At 46.0% G+C, this 18,431-nt stretch overlaps 1 protein-coding gene across 2 annotated transcripts in view; it reads right to left on the reverse strand.

The window, feature by feature from the left end:
* Nucleotides 1-18,431, reverse strand: part of thumpd2 (THUMP domain containing 2) — a 44,626-nt gene that overhangs the window by 8,554 nt on the left and 17,641 nt on the right. Inside the window, exons 4-8 of one of the 2 annotated variants that reach the window (XM_078400267.1) lie at nt 17,325-17,402; nt 12,968-13,020; nt 10,529-10,616; nt 8,067-8,138; nt 5,438-5,552 (exon numbers count right to left, since the gene is read on the reverse strand). In XM_078400267.1, the coding sequence (XP_078256393.1) occupies nt 5,438-5,552; nt 8,067-8,138; nt 10,529-10,616; nt 12,968-13,020; nt 17,325-17,402 (406 nt within the window). The remainder of the gene's footprint in view (nt 1-5,437; nt 5,553-8,066; nt 8,139-10,528; nt 10,617-12,967; nt 13,021-17,324; nt 17,403-18,431) is intronic. The other variant, XM_078400268.1, reaches the window with a different exon arrangement.

The raw sequence follows: 18,431 nt of genomic DNA on the forward strand, positions 1-18,431 counted from the left end.
CACTAGGTGGTGAATCTGTGGAATTCATTGCCACAGAAGTCTGGAGGCCACGCCAATGGATATTTTAAGGCAGAGATACATAGATTCTTGATTAGGTGGTTATGGGGAGAAGGCAGGAGAATGGGGTTAGGAGGGAGAGATAGATCAGCCATGAGTAAATGGCGCAGTAGACTTGATGGGCCGAATGGCCTAATTCTGTTCCTATCACTCATGAACAATTAGTTGGGACCAGCTATACTGAACCTACAGCCAAGAAAACACAGCAAAGCCTCTACTTCCTCAGGATTCCACGGAAGTGCTTCATGTCACCGATGACTTTTACCAACTTCTACTGTAGAAAGCATCCTATCAAAATGTATCGCAGCTTGGTTTGGCAATGGCTCTGACCAAGACTGCAAGAAATTGCAGGATTATGGATGTCGCTCAGACCAACATATACCCCTCAGTTCCATCTACACTTCACCCTGCGTCAGAAAACTAGCCAACATGATTAGTACAAGTGCCATCAGAGGTTATGGGGAGAAGGCAGGAGAATGGGGTTAGGAGGGAGAGATAGATCAGCCATGATTGAATGGCAGAGTGGACTTGATGGGCCGATTGGCCTGATTCTACTATTCCTTATGACCTTATGAACATAATCAAAGATCTTTTTCAGCCTAGTCTTTCTGTCTTTTACCTCTCACATTGGCAAAAGATACAAAATTGGCTCCATTTACACCTCACGCTGCCTCGGCAAGACCAGCAGCATAATCAAGGACCAGTCGCCCCCTGCCCACCCTCTTCTCCCCTCCCCCATTGGGCAAAGGTACAGAAGTGTGAAAGCGCACACTTCCAGATTCAGGGACAGTTTCTTCCCGGCTGTTATCAGGCAACTGTACAGTCATATCGCAACCAGAGAGCCGTCGTGAACTACTACCTTTGATAAGACTTTACTGGCTTTACTGACTGCTCTCTGGCTGTGACAGGATGGTTCAGTTGCCTGATAGGATGGTTCATGATAAGGGAATAAACAATTCTACTGCGGCACGGTGGCGCAGCGGTGGAGTTGCTGCCTTACAGCGAATGCAGCACCGGAGACTCAGGTTCGATTCTGACTACGGGCACCGTCTGTACGGAGTTTGCACGTTCTCCCCGTGACCTGCGTGGGTTTTCTAAGAGATCTTCGGTTTCCTCCCACACTCCAAAGACGTGCAGGTTTGTAGGTTAATTGACCGGGTAAATGTAAAAAAAAAAAATTGTCCCTAGTGTGTGTAGGATAGTGTTAATGTGCGGGGATCTCTGGGCGGCGCGGACTCGGTGGGCCGAAGGGCCTGTTTCCGCGCTTTATCTCTAAATCTAAAAACCTAAATTCCCTTATCACAAATCTGTACACTGTAAATGGCTCGATTATGGCAAGACCAAACCCACAATAAAGACGGTCACAATATGGCCCGAGGATGCCACCCTACAACTCCAGGACTGCTTTGATCGCACCGACTGGGACCTGTTTGCACAACAGGCCACCTACGGTTCAGAGGTAGACTTGGAGGAATACGCATCCACTGTGCTCTCCTACATCAACTGCTGTGTGGAGAATGTCACGGAGGACAAGGTGATAAAGATGTTCCCAAACCGGAAACCCTGGATGAACAAGGAGGTACAGAACCTGCTGAGGGCACGCAACAATGCCTTTAAATCTGGTGACACTTCAGCATACAGTGTTGCCAGGTCAAACCTGAACAAAGGTATTAAAAGGGCCAAAGACACCCATAGGCAACGGGTGGAAGACCACTTCAACACCACGGACACCAGAAGCATGTGGCAGGGTGTCAGGGACATCACTGGCTACAAGAGCAGCCCTGCCTGCCCCCACAGCGATATGGCACTGACCAATGAGCTTAACACCTTCTTTGCCCGCTTTGAAACTGGCAAAACCACCTTGAGTGAAAGAACCCCAGCCGAGGCGGTGGGACAGGTCTTGCAACTGAGCACACAGGAGGTACAACGCGCTCTGCAAAGGGTCAACCCACGCAAGGCTGCAGGGCCGGATGGAGTTCAAGGAAGGGTACTGAAGGACTGTGCTGAACAGCTGGCTGAGGTATTCACCAGGATCTTTAACCTGTCATTATCTCTGGCTACGGTCCCCAAGTGCCTGAAGTCGGCTATCATAGTTCCGGTGCCAAAAAAAGCAAAGATCTCCAACCTGAACGACTACCGCCCGGTTGCCCTAACGCCGATAGTCATGAAGTGCTTTGAAAGGCTGGTCCTCTCACACATCAAATCCAGCATCCCTGACTCACTGGACCCACATCAATTTGCATACAGGGCAAATAGATCCACAGAGGACGCCATCTCTCTGGCTCTTCACACTGTCCTGACTCACCTAGAGAGACAGGGCACGTACGTGAGGATGCTATTCATAGACTATAGCTCCGCCTTCAACACGGTCATCCCCACCAAGCTCATCACCAAACTCCACCAGCTAGGCCTCAGCTCGTCATTATGTGACTGGATCCTGGACTTCCTGCTGGAACGACCGCAGGCAGTGAGAATGGGCCCGCACCTGTCCTCCACTATCACCCTGAGTACCGGCACACCACAGGGCTGTGTTCTGAGCCCCATGCTCTACTCCCTCTTCACACACGACTGTGTTCCTGCATTCGACACCAACACCATTGTCAAGTTTGCAGACGACACAACGGTGATCGGGCTTATCACCAACGGGGATGAAACAAACTATAGAGCGGAGGTGCAGAACCTGGCGGACTGGTGCTCGGATAACAACCTGTCCCTAAATACCACCAAGACCAAGGAGCTGATCATCAACTTCCGTAGGTCACATAACGGGGAATATGCCCCGATCTCTATCAACGGGGACAGTGTGGAGAGAGTGTCCAGCTTCAAGTTTCTGGGCACTCACATTTCGGAGGACCTAACATGGTCCAATAACACTGCTGCGCTGGTCAAGAAGGCACAACAAAGACTGTTCTACTTAAGAACACTGAAAAAGTCTGGTCTACCCCAACAGCTGCTGACGACCTTCTACCGCTGCACCATAGAGAGCATCCTTACGCATGGCATCCCTGTGTGGTACCTCAGCTGCACGGAGGCAGAAAGGAAAGCTCTACAGCGGGTAGTCCATAGAGCTCAGAGGGCCATCGGAACACAGCTACCAGACTTGGAGGGCATCTACAACACACGATGCCTCAGAAAAGCCACCAGCATCCACAAAGACTCTTCACACCCCTGCAACAGTCTGTTCGAACTCCTTCCATCGGGCAGACGATACAAGGCTTTCTACGCCCGCACCTCCAGACTCAGGAACAGCTTCATCCCCAGGGCCATAGCTGCTATGAACCGGTCCTGCTGAGCCGGATGGCCACAACGCATAGATCAACTTGCACTTTACCCTGTCTAAAACTGTTACAATTGTTTCGTTTCGTTGGGTTGCTGTTGTCTAAATTACTTAAATTATTGCATCGTATGGGAGGCGCATTCCCAATCTCGTTGTACCCCTGGGTACAATGACAATAAAGATATATTGTATTGTATTGTATTGTATTGTATTATCGTGTATTGTCTTTCCGCTGGCTGATTAACACGCAACAAACGAGGCACCAGATTCAGGAGCCGCTATCCCCGTGATCATCAGATTACTGAACACACCTCTCATAAGCGAAGGTGGACACAAAATGCTGGAGTAACTCAGCGGAACGGGCAGCATCTCTGGAGAGAACAACATAGGTGATGTTTCGGGTCGAGACCCTTCTTCAGACTGATTTGTTTAGTTTAGTTTCAAGATACAGCACAGACATAGGCCATTTGGCCCACCGGGTTCGCACCAATCAGCGATCCCCGTACACTAACACCGCCCTACACACACACACTGGGAACAATTTACAATTTTACCAAAGCCAATTAACGTACAAACCTGCACGTCTTCGGAGTGTGGGAGGAAACCGGAGCACCCAGAGTAAACCCACACAGGTCTCGGGGAGAACATACAAACCCCATACAAACAGCACCCGTAGTCAGGATCGGAATTGGGTCTCTGGCGCTGTAAGGCAGCAACTCTGCCATTGCGCCACCGTGCCACCCATTCCCAATAATGACTATTGAGGACTTACTATAACTTGGCTCATTTCACAGTGGGGATGACCTCCATTTGATAGAGCTGATAATATATTACTTCCATGAATTTTCCTTACAATTGCACTGGAATGGAAAACATTGCCTGCTGCACTCCAAAGACGTACAGGTATGTAGGTTAATTGACTGGGTAAATGTAAAAATTGTCCCTAGTGTGTGTAGGATAGTGTTAGTGTGCGGGGATCGCTGGGCGGCGCGGACTCGGTGGGCCGAAGGGCCTGGTTCCGAGCTGTATCTCTAAATCTAAATCTAATATTTTGACCGCCTACTGGAGGAGAATCAAAGGTCCTTCCACACTTGCAATTCACATTTCCATTTAAATCAATCATCCATTTGGTTCATCCAGAAACATGAACAATGTGAATGCATCCAAGAGGATGTGAAGCAGTAGCCACCTATCCATCCATCTAACAGACCTTCATTCAGAGAATTCTGCAGTTACCTTTGTGAAGATGGCGCCTGTCTGTGGGGACATGTTGCAAGCAGCACGACAGAAAATAATCAAATATAGTAGGTCTGAGCTTACACTGAGCTTACAGAGTACGACACCGATCAGCCAAAACATTATGCCCACCTGCCTAATATGCTGTTGGTCCTCTGTGTGCAGCCCCATACGCAGCAGGGTGCGATGCACTGTGTATTGTGACACATTCCTCCCGTCACCACCATTAACATTTTCTGTGACTTGTGCCGCAGTCGACCTTCTGTCGGTTCGGACCAGACGGGATAGCCTTCGTTGCCCTCGCGCTTCGATGAGCCTTGGGCGCCCAACACCCTGTCTGTCGCAGGTTTGTGGTTTGTCCCTCCTCGGACCATTTTCGGTAGGTACTCACCACTGCTGACCGGGAGCACCCCACAAGCCTTGCCGTTTCAGAGATGCTCTGACCCAGTCGTCTGGCCATAACAATTTGGCCTTTGTCAAAGTCGCTCAGGTCTTTACTCCTGCCCATTTCTCCTGCATCCAACACATCAACTTCACGAACTGATTGTTCACTTGCTGCCTAATATATCCCACCCTTTGACAGGTGCCATTGTAACAAGACAATCAATGTTATTCACTTGTCCTGTCAGTGGTCATAATGTTTTGGCTAATCGGTGTATGTTTACACATTCTGTTGTGCTGCAGCAAGTAAGAATTTCATTGTTCTATCTGGGACATAAGACAATAAAACACTCTTGACTCTGGAAATATCACACAATATATTTCCGCCCCAAACCATATTAATTTATTGCAGAGATGGATAGTAACAACTTTCCCGTAGCAAAGCCCTGGAGAGCTGCTGCTTTGATTGTAAGAGCTCCTCATTACCTGTGACAGAAGCTCTTGTTAAGTCAATGTTGCTCTCCAGCCTTGCAAAGCACACGTTAACAGATGCCACCTGCAGCTGCGAGGCCGTGTTGTCGATTCCGTGATAATAAGCATTCTGAGGGAAACAAGGAAGAAATATGGTAGCTGTCCCCCAAGAGAAGATTGGCTCATTCTGCAAGCAGGACAGGTTTGCACCGAGATTGTTGAAAAATAAAACCTGTCTCCTTCAATTACCTTTAGCTAGAAGAAAAATGTTATTTACAAGCCCAGCTATCTAACGGTACATCAGAATGGTTAGAACTATATGCTCAAGCATTTACCCTCCAGATGGACAAACATCTGGTGTCTGATCAGCTCCTCATTATAACAGAGATGATCAGAGGATGGGGTGAATCCAGCGCCGGGCAAGTTATTGGTGAAGCAGGATCGAGTGTGATGGGGCCAAGGGCGCTGGGGTTCTGAAGAACGAGTGCATCTGATTGACTCACAGGACTTATCGGGGCAGCACAGTGGCTCAGCGGTCGAGTTGCTGCCTGACAGCGCCAGAGACCCGGCTTCAATGATGCCTATGGGTGCTGTCCGTGTGGAGTTTGCACCTTCTCCCTGTGACTGCGTGGGTTTTCTCCGGGTGCTCCGGTTTCCTCCCACACTCCAAAGTACGGGTTAATTGGTTTCTGTAAATTGTCCCTCGTGTGTGGGGCAGAACAAGTGTATGGGTGATCGCTGGTCGGCACGGACTCAGTTGGCCGTACTGCCTGTGTCCACGCCGTATCTTAAACTACATTAAAGACTTTGTAGGAGGTGGCAGAGTAGATGCTGTTTCCCGAGGAAGGGAAATCTAGAACTTGCAGGCATAATGTTAGATCCACCGGGTGGCGCTGTCAGCGATGGCAGCCTCGCCAACGGTCTGTCTGTGTTTTCATCTTTTTGTTATTTTTAGTGTGTTTTAAAAGTTTGTGTTAATGTTCTCTGGTTTGTTTTATGTGGGGGGTGGGGGCGGGTGGTCGGGGAAAACTTTTATTCAATCTCCTACCTTGCCAGAGATGCGATTGTTTTCCGGATCGTATCTCCGGTCGCTCTGCAGCCTAACATCGTGGAGCTGGTGGCCTTGCCTGGGACTGACTTTGAGCCCCATCGCAGGGCCGTGGACTTACCATCGGAGCCTGCGATCCCTTGCCTGGGATCGACGCTCCAACCGCGGCCTGCGGATTTCAACATCGAGGAGCTCGCAGTCTCAGGTAGAGACCGATGTCGGGAAGCTCCAAATCGCGGAAGGTTCGACCAGCCCTGACCCAGGTCAGATCGCCCGGCACGGGGGAGCTGAGATTCCCCCCCGATGCAGGAGCTTGATCGCCCGGACTCGGAGGGCCCGATCGCCGGCTACGGGAGCCAAGATCGCCCCGTCAACGGCAGGCTCAAGGCCCCCGACCGCGGGAGAACAAAGAGGGGAAGAAGACTGAACTTTTTTTTTGCCTTCCATCACAGTGAGGAATGAGGAGGAGTCACTGTGGTGGACGTTCATGTTAAGATGTATTTTGTGTGTTCTGCTGCTTTTTATTGGTACGAATGTATGGCAAATGAAATTCCTCGTATGTTGCAAAGTATGATTATGATAATGATTAAGAGATTGCTGTCTCGGACTGAGACGAGAAAAAATTAAACTATGCAGTGGTTTGTAAACTGTTAGTACTCTATCATTGAGTGCTAAATAATTGCTGAGACGTCTTGCATTGTGGATATCGAAGGAAATAGTGGTGAGAGGATCAGCAGGAGAGGTTGAAGATAAGCCATTAATAAGCCATGATTATAGTGAATGCCAGAGGAGGCTGCCTGATCTCCAAGACAGTAATAATTTGGTTAAACCATACACAATCACAGCAGGATGTTAATGGGCAAGATAAAATGTAAATGATTTGAGTTACCACACATTCCTGGAATTGGAACACAACAGTGCCAACACATAGAGCTTTGGTATGTTATTTTTGTTGACACAATATAATAAAGCAATTTCCATAGAACACAATGCATGCATCCATTAATTTGTTATGCATTGCTTGAAAACAATTTTCATCATATCTTTTCATTTTTTGTTTTGCAGTACAGCTACATATGGTGCAGCAGTTCTTAATAAATGCAAAACCTAATTTAAAGACACATAATGTAATACTGTAGGAAAAAAACTGCAGATGCAGGTAAAAAACAAAGGTAGACACAAAATACTGGAGTAACTCAGCGGGTCAGGCAGCATCTCGGGAGGGAAGGAATGGGTGACGTTTCGGGTCGAGACCGTTCTTCAGACTGATGTCAGGGGAGGGGGCGGGACAAAGATAGGATGTAGTCGGAGACAGGAAGACAAGTGGGAGAACTGGGAAGGGGGAGGCGATAGAGAGGGGAAGCAGGGACTATCTGAAGTTAGAGAAGTCATTGACTTTCCCAGTCTATTCCCCCCCCTTCCCAGTTCTCCCACCAGTTTTCCTGTCCCCGACTACATTCTATCTTTGTCCCGCCCCCTCCCCTGACATCAGTCTGAAGAGGCATAATGTAATACTCCTAAAACATTGTGAGAGGAATGTTAAATCTTGCCTCCTATACATCAGGACTGTTAGCAAGCTGGGTGGATATTACTCACGGGCCAATCTTTGGCAGCTTCCAGTAAGATGGTGCCTAATCCACACATTGGATCCAGCACGAGTGAGCCAGCCTAGAATGAAATGGATTTGTCTGTTTATTCATAGCATAGTTATCCTACAAATCCTAGGTTGCGATAGGTACAGGAAGAGGCAATTTGGCCCTTTGAACCAGCACCGCCATTCATTGTGATCATGGCTGATCATCCACAATCAGTACCCCGTGCCTGCCTTCTCCCCATATCCCTTGATTCCACTAGCCCCTAGAGCTCTATCAAACTCATGTCAGAAGGAACTGCAGATGCTGGTTTGTACCCAAGATAGACACAAACTGCTGGAGTATCTCAGCGGGACAGGTAGCATCTCTGGAGAAAAGGAATGGGCGAAGTTTTGGGTCGGAAGCCTATTCCTATTCCTCACCTATTCCTCACCTATTCCAGAGATGCTGCCCAACCCGTTGAATTACTTCAGCACTCTGTGTCTACCTTGAGGATATAACTCAATCAACATGCCTGGCAGGACATTTCTTTCTTCTTCCATTCCAAATTTTTTAAGTCAAATTATTTTCTAACATAATACATCTTTGAGAATTATATTCACTCAACAATTTCAAACCAGATTAGATTGCAAAATGTCTAAACACTTGCAAGGTTAACTTGCAAGAACGTACAAAAGTGGCAGCGATAGAGTTGCTGCCTTACAGCGCCAGAAACCCAGCTTTGATCCCGACTGTACAGAGTTTGTACGTTCTCCCCATGACTGCGTGGGTTTTCACCAGGTGCTCCGGTTTCCTCCCACACTCCAACGATGTAAAGGTTTTAATTGACAGAGGTCCATGCATGTTTAATTTTCTAAAACTCTACAAGGTCACCCCTCTGCCTCTGTATGTTCCAACCGATTTGAATCCCTAAAACCTTCAGGCCCATCACTCTCACACTGTGCATGGCTCGGTGGCAATCATGTGTTGTCTTTCCGCTGACTGGCTAGCATGCAACAAAAGCTTGCACGCAAGAATAAACTCAACTCAAACATTTTATCAATGCTTAGTTGATTCAACCAGAAGATTACCAAACGATGAATTAATACTGAGCAAACAATTGCTTCTACTAATTAATTTATAATCCAAAACTTTCAAGTTAATTCCTCAAGAGAGAATGTCATCACACTGAGAACACTTAGAGTCATAAGTGTCACATCGTCCATTTGTAGTTATGTTCTGTCAAAACACACTTTACATGACACTCTCCACATGAATACACCATAAAGGTTTTAAAGATAGTACAGCTCATCCTGCTTGCACAGACTTCCAAAGATCACTTAATGTGTAGGAAAGAACTGCAGATGCTGGTTTAAATCGAAGATAGACACAAAATGCTGGAGTAACTCAGCGGGACAGGCAGCATCTCTGGAGAGAAAGAACGGGTGACGTTTCGGGTCGCGACCCTTCTTCTCGATCCGAAATGTCACCCATTCCTTCTCTCCCGAGATGCTACCTGTCCGGCTGAGTTACCCCAGCATTTTGCGTCTACCCTACGGTTAATGGCGGCTTCCTAAGGCACGATAAAGGATCTTATTATTGACGTGTTAGAAAAATCGAGGTTTATTTGTGTTTGAACACAGCAATGCAGTCTGATTTCGAATGCACTGCATGAAAAGAGAATACACACAGCAAATTCAGAAGGGATCGATTAGAACTGAAGAAAAATACTGCATTTCTTACAGGTAAGGTTACAGGGAGAAGGCAGGAGAATGGGGCTGAGAGGGAAAGATAGATCAGCCATGATTGAATGGTGGAGTAATCCCGATGGGCCGAATGGCCTAATTCTGCTCCAAAGACTTATGGAAAACAGGGGAAGGGACCAATTCAAGTGATTTGAAGGATCTATACAGAAATAATGGACAGAATAGGTTCACTCTCTATGACACATAATTCTATAACTTCATTTCAGTATTCAATTGCCTGCACTTATAATTTCATGGATTCTTCAAGTTGTTGTTGCTTTATTTGCCGATATAAAGGGAAATGTTGACACAGGGAACTGCAGATTCCTGGTTTACAAAAAAAGACTCAATGTGCTGAAGTAAGTGGTGGAGCTCCTGCCTCACAGCGCCCGAGACCCGGGTTCGATCCTGACTACGGGCGCTGTCTGCACGGAGTTTGTACGTTCTCCCCGTGACCTGCGTGGGTTTTCTCCGAGATCTTCGGTTTCCTCCCACACTCCAAAGACGTGCAGGTTTGTTGGTTGATAGGATTGGTAAGAATGTATAACTGTCCCTAGGGTATGTAGGGTAGTGTTAATGTGCGGGGATCGCTTGTCGGTGCGGACTCGGTGGGCCAAATGGCCTGTTTCCGCGCTGCATCTCTAAGCTAAACTAAATTCAGCGGGTCAGGCAGCATCTATGGAGAACATGGATAGGTGACGTTTGGGGTCGGGATGTAAATCCTAATTATTGTCTAACCTACCTGGATATCACCGAGAGATGCCATGGCCCAAGCCACTGTAGATCTCAGCCCTGCACTTTTAATGTAATCCCTGCTGGCCAGCGGAAGTCTAGAAGCATAAAAAACAACTTTAGTGCAACAGGTGTACAGGTATTTAACATAGACAATAGGTGCAGGAGGAGGCCATTCGGCCCTTCGAGCCAGCACCACCATTCATTGTGATCGTGGCTGATCATCTACAATCAGTAACCCGTGCCTGCCTTCTCCCAATATCCCTTGATTCCGCTAGCCCCTAGAGCTCTATCTAACTCTCTTTTAAATTCATCCAGTGAATTGGCCTCCACTGCCCTCTGTGGCAGAGAATTCCACAAATTCACAACTCTCTGGGTGAAAACGTTTTTTCTCATTTCAGTTTTAAATGGCCTCCCCTTTATTCATGGACTGTGGCCCCTAGTTCTGGACTCCCCCAACATTGGGAACATTTTTCCTGCATCTAGCTTGTCCAGTCCTTTTAGAATTTTATAGATTCCCTCTCATCCTTCTAAATTCCAGTAAATACAAGCCCAGTCTTTCCAATCTTTCCTGATATGACAGTCCCGCCATCCCGGGGATTAACCTCATGAACCTACGCCTCACTGCCTCAATAGCAAGGATGTCCTTCCTCAAATTAGGAGACCCAAAGTGCACACAATACTCCAGATGTGGTCTCACCAGGGTCCTGTACAACTGCAGAAGGACCTCTTCACTCCGAAACTCAAATCCTTTCGTTATGAAGGCCAACATGCCATTAGCTTTCTTCATTGCCTGCTGTACCTGCATGTTTACTTTCAGTGACTGGTGTACAAGGACACCCAGGTCTCGTTGCACTTCCCTTTTTCCTAATCTGACACCATAGAGATAATAATCTGCCTCCTTGTTCTTGCCGCCAAAGTGGACAACCTCACATTTATCTACATTATACTACATCTGCCATGCATCTGCCCATTCACTCAACCTGTCCAAGTCACCCTGCAACCTCCTAGCATCCCCTTCGCAGTTCACACTGCCACCCCGCTTTGTGTCATCTGCAAATTTGCTAGTTTCTTTTAATTCCATCATCTAAATCATTAATATATATTGTAAATAGTTGTGGCCCCAGCACCGAGCCTTGCGGCACTCCACTCGCCACTGCCTGCCATTCTGAAAAGGACCCGTTTATTCCTACTCTTTGTTTCCTGTCTGCCAACCAATTCTCTATCCATGTCAACACCCTACCCCCAATACCATGTGCTCGAATTTTGCTCACCAATCTCCTATGCGGGACCTTATCAAAGACTTTCTGAAAGTCCAGATACACTACATCCACTGGCTCTCCTTCATCCATTTTACTTATCACATCCTCAAAAAATTCCAGATGATTAGTCAAGGATTAACCCTTCATAAATCCATGCTGACTTGGACCAATCCTTTTACTGCTATCCAAATGTGCCGTTCTTTAATAATTGACTCCAGCATCTTCCCCACCACCGATGTCAGGCTAACTTGTCTATAATTCCCCGTTTTCTCTCCCTCGCTCCTTTCTTGAAAAGTGGATAACATTAGCTATCCTCCAATCCACAGGAACTGATCCTGAATTGATAGAACATTGGAAAATGATCACCAATGCTTCAACAAAGTGGAGTAGCGGGTCTGTGTCAAAATGTGGTCGTAGAGCAGGAGGAACATTGGAAAATGATCACCAATGCTTCAACGATTTGTAGAGCCTCTTCCTTGAGTACCCTGGGATGCAAACCATCAGGCCCTGGGATTTATCAGCCTTCAGTCCCATCAGTCTGCCCAATACTATTTCTCGCCTAATGCAAATTTCTTTCAGTTCCTCTGTCTCCCTAGATCCTGTCGTCTCATACATCTGGGAGATTGGTTCTGTATTCAATAAGGAAGACACAAAGAAAGTACCTGTTCAACTCTTCTGCCATTTCCTTGTTCCCCATAATAATTTCACCAGTTTCTGCCTTCAAGGGACCCACATTTGTCTTTACTAATCTTTTTCTCTTAACATACCTAAAGAGGTTTTTACTATCCTTCTTTATATTCTTGGCCAGCTTACCCTTGTACTTCATCTTATCAGCCCGTATTGCCCTCTTTGTTACTTTCTGTTGTCCTTTGAAAGTTTCTCAATCCTCTGTCTTCCCGCTACTCTTTGCTGTGTTGTACACATGTTTTCTTTTAGTTTTATTCCATCCCTAACTTCCCTTATCAGCCACGGTTGCCTCTTACTCCCCTTAGAATCTTTCTTTCTCTTTAGAATGAATGTGCAAAAGTAAGAAATGCAAACATAAAATTATCTTGTTCCTCCTTTGTTTTCTTAACAGCTCCTAATGATATCACTAGTTTTGTATCAGGATCATTTGGTATATTTGCATGTTAAATCATGCCAACTGTCAGAACATTTTTAATTGGTCACTACGAGAAAATTTCTACCTTAGAATGGGAACTCCAACCACACAATGAACATCGTTTAAATGAACGAAGACCTGAAAAATAAAATAAAATCAAGCTTGGCCAGTGTAATAACATACTCAGTCTCATTTGTTTTGAGAAGGCACAATATTACAATTCCATCGGGTGTTGCTGCGATGGCAGCCTCGCCTACAGTCTGTCTGTCCTTTTCGTCTTTTTTTTTGTTATTTTAAGTGTGTTTAAAAGGTATGTGTTAATATTCTCTGGTTTGTTTTATGAGGGGGAGGGGTCGGGGGAAACTTTTTTCAATCATTTACCTTGCCGGAGATGCGATTGTTTTCCGGATCGTATCTCCGGTCGCTCTGCGGCCTGACATCGTGGAGCAGGCGGCCTTGCTCGGGACTGACTTTGAGCCCCACCGCGGGGCCGTGAACTTACCATCGGAGCCTGCAATCCCTTGCCTGGGATCGACGCTCCAACATAGACATGCGGATTTCACCATCGAGGAGCTCGCAGTCTCGGGTAGACACCGATGTCGGGAGCTCCAAACGAGGCAGAAGGTTTCGACTAGCTCTGACCCGGTCTGATCGCTCGGCGCGGGGGAGCTGAGATTCCCCCCCCCCCGATGCAGGAGCTTGATTGTCCCGACGAGGAAGGCCCGACTGCCGGCTTTGGGAGTCAAGATCGTCCTGTCAACGGAAGGCTCGAAGGACCGCGGGAGGACAAAGAAGGGAGAGACTGAACTTTTTTTCGCCTTCCATCACAGTGAGGAATGTGGAGGAGTCACTGTGGGGGATGTTCATGTTAACATGTATTTTGTGTGTCCTGTTGCTTTTTATTGGTATGACTGCAGGGCAAATGAAATTCCTCGTTAGTTGCAAAACATACTTGGATAATAGAGTATGATTATGATATGATTATGATTATGATGCTTTAAAACCATGAACAAATAAAAACCTCAATTTAAGTATATGTTAAACTACTTATAATCATTGGGATGACTGGAGTAGGAATAAGGATTACAGAGGGTCTTGAAGATTCAGTGGTGACAGCACTTGGAGTACGAACTATATGAAGTAGGTTAGGGCTGTAGGGGATAAATGGATCAGTGTAGAAAGGTGTCATCCATTCTCATTTTCAAGATATATATTTCCATTATTTTTACATTTAGACTTTCGAGGTACAACCTCATCCCGATCACCCCTGACAACACTAGGGACACGTTACAATTTTTACAGTTTACAACCTACAAACCTGTATGTTTTAGGAGTGCGGGGGGAAACCGGAGCACCCGGAAAGAACCCACACGGTCACAGGGAGAAGGTACAACCTCTGTACAGACATCACCCATAGTCAGTATACAACCCGGGTCTCTGGAGCTGTAAGACAGCAACTCTACCGATGCGCCACCGTGCCGCTCAGCGCAGTTCTTCCAGTTGGAGTGTTGAACACTAAAGATGAAGATTACGCTCTTAGGTCGAGCAGGGTTTAGTTTAGCTTTAAGCATCGAGTTCGGGATACAGCGCGGAAACAGGCCCTTCGGCCTACCGAGATCACGCCGACCAGCAAACGCCCCTTACACACTAATACAATCACACACACTGGGGACAATTTACAATTTTTTTTTTACAGAAGCCAATTAATCTACAAACCTGTACGTCTTTGGAATGTGGAGAAAACCGAAGCACCCAGAGAAAACCCACGCAGTCACGGGGAGAAGGTACAAACTCCGTACAGACAGCACCCTCCTCTGGTAATTTGACAATGAAATTAAGGGGAACAAAAAATCCATCTCCAAAAGCAGACTGTTTTAATGATTTAATGTCATAATTAGAGCTGCAAAGGTTTAGAATATTATTCATCTGAGTTGCAGAATGTAATGAATTAAAATGAAGTACTTTTCATACCCAGTGGTCTCCGCAAGGAATAAAAGGTTGCAACCATTCAGCTTCGTGGCTCAGTAACAACATCTGTTCGTTTTGTTGAGGGTGGGCGGCCCAGTGGTGCAGCGGTAGAGTTGCTGCCTTACATCACTAGAAACCCGGGTTTGATCCTGACTATGCTGTCTGGACAGGCATTGTACATTTTCCTTGTGACTGCGTGGTTTTTCTCTGGTGCTCTGGTTTCCTCCCACATCCCAAAGACGCGCAAGTTTGTAGGTGAAATGGCTTCTGTAAAATTGTAAAGTGGCCTGAGCGCCTTGGATAGTGCTGGGTGATCGCTGGTCGGCACGGACTCCGGTGGGCCGAAGGGCCTGTTTCCACGCTGTGTCTGCAAAGTAAAGTTGACTGGAAATGTATTGGAAGCATCCAAGTACATTAATGTGCAGAACAGAAAAGGTTGATGAACATTTTAGGAGCAATCTCACTCAAATACTGCCAATTTTATAGACAAGTGGTTTCCTCTATTGGTCAATTGTTTTTTTGTAAAACTGATGACATTTGATTCTGGTGATGTAAGAAAATAACTGCAGATGCTGGTACAAATCGAAGGTATTTATCTCACAAAATGCTGGAGTAACTCAGCAGGTCAGGCAGCATGTCAGGAGAGAAGGAATGGGTGATGTTTCGGGTCGAGACCCTTCTTCAGACCTGAAGTCTGAAGAAGGGTCTCGACCCGAAACGTCACCCTTTCCTTCTCTCCTGAGATGCTGCCTGACCTGCTGAGTCACTCCAGCATTTTGATCCTGGTGATAGGGCTTTGTATTTCTAAACTACAATCCAAATCTTAACCTAGCTATTTCTGACCGGGTCTCTTATAATGGATCAGTGGAAAAAAACTTGACATCAAAGCTTATATTATTTCTCCCTCCCTACCCCAAGTTTCCATCCTTTTCTCTCATCCCTCTTATTCTCCTTTATTCTCCAACTAAGGTGCTTCACCATTCAGCACAATGCTATCCCAATACTGGAATTAAAAAGAATCACCTAGAATTATGAGATTGTCCCTATAACATGTTTGACTGGACCAGCCGGAGGGAAATGCAAGGGACACATTTATAATATTTAAAATCTTTCATTGAAGTTTGTGAAGGAGGTAATTAAAAACAGCCGTGAGGTTTTTAAGACTGTGGGAGGGGTGCTTTGTCATTTTTTTTTTACCTCACCACAGTTGTTTCACTTTTGTTTACTGAAGTAGCCAGTAGGACCTGATTAGGTAAAAGGATACATAACATTCTCACCAGAGTTTGAGATAAAACATCTTTTTACCCGCCCATTTATGTGGGGATGTGGAATCGTTATGCTTTACACTCCATGACATATATGTGGTATTATTACTATCAGACTTACTAGCAGAATTAGGTCATTCGGACCTTGAGAAAAGACATTCTGGCCTTCTATCACAGTGAGGAGGTGACTGGAGGAGACTCACTGTGATGGATGTTTCTTTTTTTTGTTTTGTGTTGCTTTGTGATTGTGTGTGTTATTGCTTATTTTTATTGCTCTTATTGCTGGACTGTGGGTAACGGAATTCCGTCCAAAAGACTTGTTTTTTTGAATGACAATAAAGGTTATTCTGATTCTGATTCTGATCAAGTCTGCTCCACCATTTGATCATGGATGATGTTTCAACACATTCTCCTGCCTTCTCTCTGTAACCTTTGATGCCCTTACTAATCAAACTCTGCCTTAAAAATACTCAATGACTTGGCCTCCACAGCCGTCTGTAGCAATGAATTCCACAGATTCACCACCCTCTGACTCAAGAAATTCCTCCTTATCTCCTTTCTAAAGGAACGTCTTTTTTATTCTGAGGCCGCGCCTTCTGGTCTACTGGAAACATCCTCCCCACATCCCGTTGCTTGATATTGATTTAGCCTAATGGATTTTGATTATCTGCCTGGGTTTCCATCAGACATATCCAAACCACTTAAAATGTTCATCTTCAGACTGGACCCGTCAGACTCAAATAGCAGGTAATGTCTTTGTTGCTACCAGACACTATTTCAGTCATATTAAGTTATTAAAGGTAGGCGCAAAATGCTGGAGTAACGCAGCGGGTCAGGCAGCATCAGTCTGAAGAAGGGTCTCGACCCGAAAGATTAATCTGAAGAAGGGTCTCGACCCAAAAGATCAGTCTGAAGAAGGGTCTCAACCCGAAACGTCACCCATTCCTTCTCTCCAGAGATGCTGCCTGACCTGCTGAGTTACTCCAGCATTTTGTGTCTACCTACGATTTAAACCAGCATCTGCAGTTTTCTTTCCATATTGTTATTATATGGTTTATTTTAAGTTGCTCTCAAATGGCCAAAAATACTTCAACAAGGAAAAAGAGGATCATACAAGAAAGGAAAAGCAGATGTGACACTGCCGCAGAAAGTTCTCTTTGACGTCTCAACATTTAAACCGCAGTCATTGTGACAGGGTCCAGCTCTTACCTCCAGCATGGGGTTCCTCAGTTCAGCTTTCCAACCCATTTGTCTGCTGAGTGCAATCCCAATAGCTCTTCCTAGCTCCTGTGGAAGAACAATTAATTTATGCGGGTACACAAGAAAGACACAAAAGTGTTGGAGTAACTCAGCGGGTTCCCTGCACAACATGTTGCCCACCTTGGCTGTACACCTCGAAGGTATCACAGAGTGCTGGAGTAACTCAGCGGGTCAGGCAGTATTTGTGGAGAACATGGATAAGTGACGTTTCACAGAGTGCTGGAGTAACTCAGCGGGTCAGGCAGCATCTCTGGAGAACATGGATAAGTGACGTTTCACAGAGTGCTGGAGTAACTCAGCGGGTCAGGCAGCATCTCTGGAGTGGTCTGCACAATTTGTAGATACAAGGAACTGCAGATGCTGTTTTACAAAGAAGAGACACAAAGTACTGCAGTAACTCTTTGGCGTCACGGTGGTGCAGCGGTAGAGTTGCTGCCTTACAGCCAATGCAGCGCCGGAGACCCGGGTTCCATCCCGACTATGGGCGCTGTCTGTACGGAGTTTGTACGTTCGCCCCGTGACCTGCATGGGTTTTCTCCGAGATCTTCGGTTTCCTCCCACACTCCAAAGACGTGCAGGTTTGTAGGTTAATTGGCTTGGTAAATGTAAAAATTGTTCCTAGTGGGTGTAGGATGGTGTTAATATGTGGGGATCGCTGGTCGGCGCGGACTCGGTGGGCCGAAAAGGGCCTGTTTCCGCACTAAAGTTTCCACACTTTAGTCTCTAAACTAAACTAAACTAAACTTAGCGAGTCAGACAGCATCTGTGGAGAACAAGGATAGGTGACTTTTGGGTCGGGACCCTCCTCCAGACTGTAATTTCTGTGGGAAACTGATTTATTTCCCTAGAAACGGTCCACTTACAAATGAGACAAAGTTCTCAGCTCTTCTGAATTGCTCTTTCTACTACAATGAAAATGTATTAAATCACTGTGTCTTGAGTGAATGAAGACAACTTTATAGATACTTATGTTTGGTAGATTAAATAATGTAATCCACAATGGGGAATTTCATAAACTTTTAACACAATTTGTCTAATACCTAAAGCCCCTTGCAT

This window comes from Rhinoraja longicauda, chromosome 5 (genome assembly GCF_053455715.1).
Source record: "Rhinoraja longicauda isolate Sanriku21f chromosome 5, sRhiLon1.1, whole genome shotgun sequence".
Taxonomy (NCBI): domain Eukaryota; kingdom Metazoa; phylum Chordata; class Chondrichthyes; order Rajiformes; family Arhynchobatidae; genus Rhinoraja; species Rhinoraja longicauda.